The 11,643-nt window shown below is 30.9% G+C and overlaps 2 protein-coding genes across 6 annotated transcripts in view; one reads left to right on the plus strand and one right to left on the minus strand.

The window, feature by feature from the left end:
* The window catches only part of LOC125835105 (40S ribosomal protein S4-like), a 254,483-nt gene extending 247,905 nt beyond the window's left edge, over positions 1–6,578 (plus strand). For 3 of the 5 annotated variants that reach the window (XM_049514241.1, XM_049514242.1, XM_049514240.1), the window contains exons 2-6: positions 3,954–3,988; positions 4,927–5,004; positions 5,094–5,274; positions 5,716–5,813; positions 5,936–6,578. In XM_049514241.1, the coding sequence (XP_049370198.1) occupies positions 3,986–3,988; positions 4,927–5,004; positions 5,094–5,274; positions 5,716–5,813; positions 5,936–6,370 (795 nt within the window). In that variant the 5' untranslated portion in view covers positions 3,954–3,985 and the 3' untranslated portion in view covers positions 6,371–6,578. Of the gene's footprint in view, positions 1–3,901; positions 3,989–4,926; positions 5,005–5,093; positions 5,275–5,715; positions 5,814–5,935 lie in introns of those variants that run through there. The other 2 variants (XM_049514238.1, XM_049514243.1) reach the window with 2 other exon arrangements.
* A 2,039-nt stretch (positions 6,579–8,617) lies between these two features.
* Positions 8,618–10,111, minus strand: LOC125835111 (LOB domain-containing protein 12; the record flags this gene model as incomplete). Its single annotated transcript, XM_049514249.1, has 2 exons — positions 9,953–10,111; positions 8,618–8,800 (listed from the first exon to the last, which is right to left on the minus strand). Coding segments are annotated over exons 1-2 (342 nt in total), but the record flags the coding sequence as incomplete, so codon positions are not given.
* Positions 10,112–11,643: the final 1,532 nt, after the last annotated feature.

The raw sequence follows: 11,643 nt of genomic DNA on the forward strand, positions 1-11,643 counted from the left end.
ATGGTGAAGCTCTTGGGAAGGAGAAAGAAGAAATAAAAAATTAACTTTAAAATAAAATTTTATTTATATATTTAATTAAAAAAATATTGAAAATAAAAAGATTAATTTATTTTTTTTTAGTTTTCACGCTCTTCAGGCGAGTTATATACACTCTCTGTCTTAAATGTCGGAAAAGGGTTTAAAAAATTCACTTTAAACTAGTTTAGGGGTGTATTAGGACCCCTACAAAGTTTAAGTGTCTTTTTCAAAAAAAGGTCATAGTTTAGGGGAGTTTCTATGTATTTTCTCTTTTTACGATGGTAAATCAAAAATTGAGTGAGTGGTGTCATCTGTCATACTGAAGAGAGAATAACTACTTTTTTCAAAATAAATTTGTGAACAATTCCTTGAAATACCAATGACTTCTTAAAGGAGGTTGACTGATCAATAGAGAGAACCAAGTTAACAAAATATACTATATTTTATTTTTTTAAAAACTCGAATAACACGATCTGTAATTAAGAAAACTTTTTATAGTAAAAAAAATGATTTTCTTGAATGTATGTTGATCAAATATAATAAGTACAAAAGTGTTGATTGCGTATGTTTAACACAAACTCTATATGTTTAGCAGAAACAACAACTAGTTCATCAAATGAGAGAACCATGGAATGCTATAATCTGAGAAAAATTTATTAGAAGTATACCAATAAAATACTTTATTTTATTGTATATGCATGTCAATTTCTTAAAACATGGCTAATGGATATTAATTTGATGTCTTAGTTGATACTTGATTTGTTGTGTCAATTTTTTGAGAGGAACTTTCAAAAATAGCGAAGGCTTCAAATATTATGAGGTAAAATAGCTATAGTTTACTTAATTAGGATTCATAGCTACATGTTAGAAGTGGAGAGAGGAGAGAGACAAATTATATTTGTATAACTGCTGGACAATTGTATACATGTATATGTATCAACGATTATATTTGTATATTTGCTAGATAATTGTATATATGTAATTAGTATGTATATGTATTAATGAATACAATTTGTATCCGATTACAACTTGTATCACGAATACGATTGTATCAAGTTCAAGTATTTGTATAATTGATTGTTATCATTCGTATCAATGTTGTATCAATAGTATTAACAAATACAATTCGTATCAATGAATAAATTGTATCAATGTTGTATCGAGTCCAACCTTTGTATTTGTATAATCGATTGTTATAATTTGTATTAATATTATTTCACTGAATACATGTGTCTTTGTAGTTTGTATCACTAAAAAAAATATGTATAGTTGACAGTTATCATTTATATTTGTATAATTGATTGTTATCATTTGTATTGAGAGAGAGGAGATAGAGAGATGAGAGAGAAAAAAAAGAGAGAAGAGATGATAGTATTAAAATCCTAACTATAGTTACAAGTGGTAATTCTTTCAAACTATAATTGTATATTATAATTACATATCGCATGTTTGCCTAATTACGTAATTTTTCACTTTTGGGAAAAGGCATAAATTCACCCCTGAACTTATCTCGAAAAGTCAGTTACACGCTTAAACTATCATGGCGATCTATTACACACTTATTCTTGTTAACAGTGTAATTAATACCACCTTCTAATATACAAAACCAGTCACACATACTAGCGTTGTGCGCACGCGCCTGCTAGATCTATGCAAGCATACACATGTAAATTTTTTACTTTTTTTCCCAACCAATTTTGCCTCTATCTTCTCTCTTCTTTTTTTTTTTCCCACTTTTTTCAGAGCCATTTTTACCTCTAACTTTTCTCTTCTTCCTCACTTGAATGACACCATTTTTTTCTCTTCCTCCTCACATGAATGACTCCATTTTCAATTCTTTCTTCTGATTATAAAATATATGTCAAAGTCATCTGTAGCCCCTTAAAGTTGTCCGCATAATTCAAATAGACACCTCAACTAGGGGTAGTACCTATTGAACACTTTAACCTTAAAAAATTTATATCTATTAAACACAAAATGTCAATCAGTTGAAAAATAAAATTGCGTGTAGCTCAAACGCAAATACATAACAGGTGTACCAATGAAACAGTGACACGTGCGGTTGAATTCAATTTTTAAAAAGTTCTATTTAAATAATCCAAAAGGAATTTTTAAGAATATAAAAATTAACTTTTTTAATTAACCCCCCCCCCCCCCCTCCCCCACAACCCTCTCATCTTCTTCTTTACCCCTTTCTGCCGGCGTCGACACACAAATAAAGCATCTCCCCACTCTTTCATTCCCTTTCATCGGCATCGACAACACCTCCTACCCATTGCCTTCATCTTCTTTCGATAATAAACATTTATCACAGTTACAAAAAATAATAACAAACTTTTACCGAAAAAAGAATTGATTCAGTTTTCTTTCATCAAATTAAATGGAGTTTCGCCAAAATATTTAAAACCTGAAAAAAGAGGAAAAAACAGAAGAATAGTTGGAGAGGGTGAGAGAAGAGAGAGAGAAAGTTGGTGGGGTGGGGTGACATGGGAGGTAACAGGTAAGTACAGAGATGGTGGATGGAAATCGTTGAGGCTGTTCCTAGGAAGAAGACGCCCTTTTTTTTATTGTTAGTTAATTGTTTTTGGTTTCTTTATTAATTAATGTCAAGGTCAATAAATAAATTTAAAAAATGTACTTTTTTCAGGAAAAATAAAAAGGAAAATGTTTTTTCGGCATCTTCACGCGCCCATGAAAAGTGAATCACAAACGATTTGCCATGTAGGCAAAAAATGCTTAGACGGTTCAAATCTGGGGTGGTAGAGGTGTTCAATAGGTACTAGGTGTAGTTGAGGTGTCTAAATGAATAATGAAGACAACTTTGAGGGGCCGCAGATGACTTTGGCTAAAATATACAATACAAACTATTGCGACATACAAGATAATCAACGGAGTAGCAACAATTTGGAATGTTCCTGAAGGAGTGGGGACATGAATATCAAATTAAATAGAAGTTATTACCCAATACGATTTCATCCCACTTGTCATCATCACTAACATGAATTTTAAACCCAGAACTTATTTTTCTTAACTTCTTAGCCCTAATTAAGCACCTTCCTGTCTTTTGGGTTTTTCAAATATGAGTCAAATGAACCTTAACTGGTAATGTTTTGTTTTGAATTTTTTTTAGTTATTAGTGTTTTGATGGTAATGGGTTGTGAAACTTGAAATAAATATTTTAGTTTGATACCGATCAATTTTATATTGTCGAGCCAATTTTGATTTTGCTATGTATAAATCGTCATTGAATCCAAACCTCTGCTCTATCAAATCTGCAGTGTTGTGTAAAATTGATAATTTTGATATATGGGGGTGGGGAACAATTAACTTTTCTAGGTATTAATGGTTTGGGGATTTAGGGGTTAGACACTTCAATGTTCTTTTGAGGTTACTGGGTTGCAAAATATAGATTAGCAAATTACTTTTCTTGGTGAATTGATAGAAATTAGTGGAGAATTCTCAAGTAATGATAAAATTGAGTGAGAAATTGTAGAGTTGTGACAAGAAAAAATAAAGAAGAAGAACTCTAAAGGAGAATAAGAAAAGATGAGCACGAAGAAGGAGAATAGAGGGGGGTGGGGGTAAAAAAATTTATTATTTTTTACTTTATTTTCAACTCAAACGCGCCTATTTTATTTTTTAATTTAATTGAATTTCCACATCAGTTATGAGGTGGTATTAGTTACAGTTTTTACAAGAATAAATATGTAATAGATCATCATGATAGTTTAAATATGTAACTGACTTTTCAGGACAAGTTGAATGGTGAATTTATGCCTTTTGCCTTCACTTTTTCTTATGAGAAGTAATTGGAGGCCCAAATTAGTAACACACTAAAAGGCCAGCCCAACTTATCCAGAGCCCAGAGGGCATGCAAGGTTATAACAAAAAAGCTAGGGTTTTAGTATTTCTCTCGTCTTCTTCATCGAAGCTGCAAAAAATACAGAGAAATTCTTAGACCAACAAAATGGTTCGTTCTTCTATCCTCCATTTCTTCACTCATTAAGTTTGTATGTACTATGATGCATCTATTTATCTATCTTTTACGCTTTGCTGAGTTTTGTTGCTACAACTTTTTTCATGGATTAATATCATTGAATGGAAAATTTTCTACTAGACCTAAAATATATGTAGAAACATTTTTCAATTACTGGGTCGGTGGAAAAATCACAACTTTATGAAGGAAATATTGGGTTTGTTCCATTTTTTTACTTTGGTCATTTATACTCTCTTTTGTCTTTTGAGATTTAAGGATCAGTTGATGTAGAGATTCTGGAGTTTTGAAGTTAAAATTTACTTGTTTTGATATTATGCGAGTGAAACTTTAGATTATGTATTGTAGTTTTGCAATAGAGATGCGACCTGAAAATTAATAGGATCCCAGATCGGTTCAAATAAGTGTACTGTTTCTACTAGTAGTTTTGGATCGAGTACTGGTTGTATACATTTCTTTTTATGTTCGTAAATTAATTTTTGTGTCATCAATTTTTTTTCTGTTTGATTACTTTTATCAGTCGATTATGTTGTCTTGGTGTTACTCAGTTTTGTGACATATTTATGGAAGATGGAGTGTTTATTCGGGGTTGATTTATGCCCTTTACATGATCTATATGGCTTAAATTATAGTTCTATGATGAGTGTTGGCCCTTTACATGATCTGATGGTTTAATTTCCGGAAGATGAGTATGAGTCATGACTTGTACGAACCTTGTTTATGGAAGAGTGTTTTCTTTCTTAAGACAATTTTGCCATCCCTTATGTCTATTGATCTTTAGATCATAAAGTGGTTGATTGGTTTTGTGTTATGCATCATATTGCATACTTGGTGTTGCTTTAATTTTTGGAAACAAAACGCATGTTGAAGATATATCAAGGAAAATTTAAACTTGCGCTTTCATTTATTTACAGGCTAGAGGTTTGAAGAAGCATCTGAAGAGGCTCAATGCCCCAAAGCATTGGATGCTTGATAAACTTGGTGGAGCATTTGTAAGTGAATTATCTTTGAGTATTTTCCAAGTAACTCGAGATGATTTGTAGCTGCTTTAGCTAAAGAAATTCCGTCTTTTGCTCTATAGGCTCCCAAGCCATCCTCTGGGCCACACAAGTCAAGGGAGTGCTTGCCATTGGTCATTATCATGCGAAACAGGTTGAAGTATGCTCTCACATACAGAGAGGTGATCTCAATTCTGATGCAACGACAAGTTATGGTTGATGGGAAAGTTAGGACAGATAAGACATATCCTGCTGGTTTCATGGGTAAATGCTCTTTTTCTACCTTTTCCGTTGTTGGTATCTTTTCTAATGCACTGTCAATTCATGTTGTATTAATGGTATTTGATGTTTACAGAGTCCAAACATCTGTCTTTTATTATAAGTAAATAAATACTTGAAAAGAATACTGAAATACTGGTTGGTAAATTAGTTTGATAGATAAAACATCACATTAAAGTTTAATTCTTTGAACAGTTTAACGAAATTTGATTTATTAACATTGTGTAGAAAGAGAATTGTGTTAAATGTTTCCGGGAACATTCTAAAGTAGGGAGAGTCACATTAATTGGAACTTCTGGAGTACTATGGATAGGTGGTCTGTTTGTTAATAGAAGTTTTTATTAAATTTTCATATGACATTCTCTTTCTTTCGGCTGTCTTACTTGTTTCACCCTTGAAAATGACTAATGCACATTCTATATACAGATGTCGTTTCAATTCCGAAGACTAATGAGAACTTCCGTCTCCTTTATGACACTAAGGGCCGATTCCGTCTTCACTCGCTCAGGGACGAGGAATCCAAGGTAGATTAATATTTTAACTTTTGCGTTTGTGGCGAATGTCTTTGTTAGAGTCATTTTCTGACGTTGTATAGTTTATTGGTGGTATACTGCTCTTATTTGAATGATGTTCTTCCGATTTGCAGTTTAAGCTTTGCAAGGTCCGCTCTGTGCAGTTTGGTCAGAAGGGGATCCCATACCTGAACACTTACGATGGAAGAACAATCCGCTATCCTGATCCTCTCATCAAGGCCAACGATACCATAAAGCTGGACTTGGAATCCAATAAGATTGTTGATTTCATCAAGTTTGACGTTGGGAATGTTGTGATGGTGACTGGAGGTAGAAACAGGGGACGAGTTGGTGTTATTAAGAACAGGGAGAAGCATAAGGGTAGCTTTGAGACCCTCCACATTCAAGATTCACAGGGTCATGAATTTGCTACACGTTTGGGAAATGTGTTCACTCTTGGTAAGGGTACTAAGCCGTGGGTTTCACTCCCCAAAGGTAAAGGAATTAAGTTGACCATCATCGAGGAGGCAAAGAAGAGGCTGGCTGCTCAATCTGCCACCCCTGCTTAAACTGTCCAAGTTGCTTCATCCACTGTTCAAGTCAATTTCACGCTTTACAGCGTGATAAAGTTAAGTTTTGTAGTTTGGACTCTAAATGTTTTGCTTTGTTTAGTAATACATATTTTATTCTGCGAGCAGCCTTTTGAATATTTGTATTCATGGTTTTAGCATGCCTAGCTTTTTAATGAGAAGATGATTAGACTCCTTTATGGATCAATCCTTGTTCATTTTGTTCCAGATTTGAAAAAGTGTTTCTCCTTTCCCATTTTCTTTTAAGCCATAGAGTAGTAGTTAAGATGCTATGTTACTGCTGAGGGTTGTATTTGCTGCATTGAGTATATCATGTCAAGATTCTGGTCAACTCGGCTTATACGCTTTATTTCCTTCTAGTGCTGACCAGGTCTTGAGAGTTTAGGATTGTACCGGTACCAATTTGCTATCTTGTCTTAGAACAGTCTGCTCAAAACTATTATGGTAGCATCTATAGTCCACACTATTCGACTAATTCACCAGGTAGTTGCTATCTTCCCACCAGTACTCACCAACGGAAAGAACTTACTTGATGTTCTTGTTTGTTAGGATTTGAACTTTTGATCACTCAGGTCTTCTTCCACATCACTAGGGTTGATCCATTGGATCATTTGAGTCTTTGAACATTCTCCCAGGTAGTTGCTATCTTCCACCAGCACTCACCCAACTCACTTTATTACAGTGGGGTGACACCTCGCCCCTCCAGTGAACTGTTTCGAGTGTTTGGTACCCGTATTGATCCTGCATCATACACTAATGCTACAGAAAACTCGATAAAAGTAGTGATAGCAGTGGGCTGGGTCAAGTATTGCATTATGGGGTGTGGGGTGGATGCAGCTGCAGGTTAAAGTAGTAATTCTTACTTTCAACAGTTTATTGGATTTTGCTCATCATATCCTCCTCGTGAGCCACCTTGACCACCACCGCATTGGATTACATTCGGAGATTTCATACCCGGGTTCGAACCCTTAGACCTTTGGTTAAAAGAAGAACAACTCTATCCAGACCAGCATATCCTTTAGTGGTATATTGCTGCAATTTATTTCACTACTACCACAAAAATCCTCTTGATTCATTTGTAGAAAAAATTATCAAAACCCCAAGATCACATCTAAATTTGGATTGAATTTTTAAAAATATTTTTGAATGTATTCATTAAAAATACTTAGATGAAATTATATACAAAATTGAGAAATATTAATGGTGATTTGAATTGATTTAAGGTTAAATTCATATACTAATTAAGTCAAAAAAACACTATATTGTCTATATTGTTGTATATGATATTAAATTTTCATTGATATACACTCACATAAAAAATATAAACAAGAGGATATATATACATCGACTTAAAAAGCCATTTCCCCTAATTTGCACACATCCTCAATTATATATGATGTATATAAATAAACAAGTAGATATATGCAAATATACCCTTTCTCTACAATTAGCTAGGGCTAGTTGCCAATATATATGATGTGTTTGAACAAAATAATTTCAGAAAACAATTTTTTTTTTTAAAAAAACTATTGAGTTTCTTATTTATCCTCCATAAATATTATTTATTCATGTTATATATATCCTTTTAAGATAGTAACATATTCAGTGTAATGTCATAAATAAGGTGTGAAAAAATTTAAGTGTACGAAGATCTTACATCTACCTCATAAAGATATAGTGGTTCCCCAACTGATCCCGACTAACATAGAGCATGCCAAATAATTTTAAAAGGGAGAAATATATGTGGAAGCAATAACAAAATTGAAATAATACGAAATGCATAGCATTACACAACAGACAAAAAAAAAAACAATAATAACAATATAATAATGTAATAGTCGAAACACCAAAAGATATCGATGATAGTTGAAATTGAAGAACAAAATAACGCTAATACTACTGATAAAAAGGAAGATTCAATGTACAACAAAAATTATTTGAAAATTAACAGAAGGGACAATAACGTCAATTTTACGCTGTCAATTATATAAAACTTAAATCAATTTCATTAACTAGTACTCAAAAAGGCAAAAATACATTTCATCATTTTGTTAGAAGTCCGAACATTGTGTTACAAGTTACAACAAAATGAACAAAACAAGTTATTTAATTTGTATTATTAATAATTTGCAACAAGCTTATGTACTCATGTTGCAAATTATTATCATTATTATTAATTTGAATTTCACACAAATTATTATTATTATTATTATTATTATTATTATTATTCTGCATTTGGATGCATAATATTTCTGCTTGGGCCATAGCAAGTTGCATTTCTAATTGTGAAATTTGATTTTGTAAAAAAGAAATTGCACCAACACAACCATAAACCGGATCTCTCATTCTTGCATTTGCTTCATATACTAAACTGTTTACTGCATCTGCTCTCTGTTGTATAGGTAATTCCTGAAAAATATTACATTAAGATTTAAGACCAAGAAAAGAAAAATAAATAAATTAATTGTATACACATGTTGCATATAACATGACGATATTAATAGTCTGTTTGACCAAATTTTTGAGAGGTTAAAAGTGTTTATTTTAAAAATTTAGGTGTTTGGTCAACTATTTAAGAGAAAATACATGCTTCTCGAGAGTAGCAAAAGTTGTTACTCCCTCCGTCTACTTTTAATTATCATGTTGCGTTTTTCGAAAGTCAATTTGACTAATTTTCAAAGTTAAAAATATTAATTCGATATTTTAAACAAAAAATTTAGATATTCAAAAACTATACGAAAAGTACTATAAATTTCAATTTTTTTTATATCAATATGATGAAAAAATACATCATTAAATGTTAATCAAAGTTTTTATAGTTTGACTCTAAAAAAGAAACCATGACAATTTTACGGAGAGAGTATTAAGAAGCTAAAAAGATAGTTTTTCACCAAAAGTATTTTCTACTTTTGAGAAAAATACATCTAGAAGCACTTTTAAAAAGTTTGACCAAACTTAATTAATTACTGTTAAAAAAAATATTTTAAACAATATTTCTACACACTCAAATCAATCATTTATAAGGTAATAAATTTAGAGTTTAGCTAATATAAATATATTATAAAAAAAATCTTTATGATAAACATTAATTGATAATTTTTTTTAAAAAAATGGTAACAAACATGCTACCATACAAACTAATACTTGTAAAAACTCATTATACAATCACTGCATATAATGCTAATGTAAAAGAATTCAAAATGGCACTATGCTTTTATAACAAAATTCAATATCTATTATATACATTAAAACAAAAATTAATCTTATAATATATGCAATATGATATTCCGATTAAATGAGTTTGAATAAACCCCTTTCACCATTTTGATTATTATTTTTTTGTGAGGTTAGAGGTGAGAGCTAACCCTCGATTCTCGATTGATTGATTAGACTTTCACTCTTTCCTACTTTTGACAGAAGAATAAAATCACAAATTATCTTATCCTAATAGTATGTACACTACAATATCTCTATATGGCGTAATCAATACAAATGAGTTTGATAAAAAAAATTAGCTGATATAAATTATGATAATTAGAGGAAGGAAAAAGAGGAAATTACCTGCAACATCTTGCTAATATTGCTAGCACCAAAGACTTTGTGAACAATGGCAAATTTGTGAGGTTCATTTGGTGGAAAATATGGAGCAAATATACAATCTTTTGTACATCTACGCCTTAATAATTTGCATGAAGCACAAGGAGATGAACTTCCTCCCATTAAATTTGGTCAAGTATAGTAATCTTGAAAAAAGAGAAATTAATTATAACTTAATTCTCTGCAAAGAAATAATAATAGTATATAGTAGTAATAGTATAGTATAGGATAAAGTGTAGTTTAATTTGGAAGACAAATTAGTTGGGAAACACCCTATTTATAATGATTTATACAAGGAGGAGTGAGTTAGTTGTGTTTACAATTGATGATTGACAAAATAAAATATCCCATCCTTCTTCCTCGTGTGTTTCAATTTATTTGTCTGATTTTAACTTGATATAAAATTTAAAAAGCTAACGAAGACTTGTATTTTGTACTGTCAAATTAAAGATATATAGAATGTACGTTATTTAATCATGTGGTATTAGAGATGCTATATGAAAATTTCAATTTAAGAAATTATCAAAAAATAAATTTTCTTATATGGACTAAAAAAAAAAGATAAACAAATTAAAATACGACTTGACCGACTTGAATCAGTATCATATTTTAACATATTATTATAATAGATAACTTTGACTTATTTTACGTGTTGTTAGCATCATTAGTAGAAATTAACCCCCCCACTCCACCCCCACCACATCCCCATTCACTAGTCTTTTTTCAGACTTAAAACATATTTGAAAAATAGCACTATCATGGAGTTTCAATTTTTCAAATTCCACATGTGAAAATTTATGACAATATATCAAATTTCACATGTGAAATCTAAAACTCCCTGACATTGGTCATTTTTCAATTACAAAGATTGGATAATCGTTGTGTGAATTTTTAATGTAACTTTTATAACTAGTTACATATAATTATTTTTAGACAATGATGAATCTAAGATTAAACACAATAGATTTAATAGAATTCAATGCATCAAACTTGAACTATGTGTATATTTTGAAAAATAAACAAATATTAATTCATAAAAAATAAATTTTAAATTTATCATTATTTTCAGATGATCTAATTATGTACGTGATAGAATAAATCATAGAAAATCAAATCAAAAGTGGTTGACCACCGCCATGGCGTACATAAGTTATAACGTGGGGTGTGTTGTCTCCTTTGACTCATACTTAATAAGTTAACAATTTATTTTAGTACTAATTAATCTATATCTCTACATATATATTATTTTGGTCTTATAAAATTGAAGATGTGACATATTTCTTAGAAAAGTAATTTTAATGTTCACATTTTGCGTGTGTATTAATTCAATTAAAAAGAATTAAATAAATATTAGTTGATTGAGTTATAAATAAATTTCTAAAAAGGTGTCAACTCTTGATGAACAATGAAGTTTTTTGTGTTTTAATTTGAATGATATTTGAATGGTGAAATCGTATCCACTATTGATAAATGATGGATTTTTTGTGTTTTAATTTTTTAGTGGATCCGAGTTAAGGAATTTAAATTGGTTTGTAGATTTAATTGGAGAAAATGTCGCGTAAAAATAAAGGCAGGACACGAAGATTTAATTCAGTAAAAATACATGTATGTAGGATGATTAAGATGGGATCGATATAAGGATTTAATGCATAAGG

Source organism: Solanum verrucosum, unplaced genomic scaffold (assembly GCF_900185275.1).
Source record: "Solanum verrucosum unplaced genomic scaffold, falcon-dt-bn FXZP01000220.1, whole genome shotgun sequence".
Taxonomy (NCBI): Eukaryota; Viridiplantae; Streptophyta; class Magnoliopsida; order Solanales; family Solanaceae; genus Solanum; species Solanum verrucosum.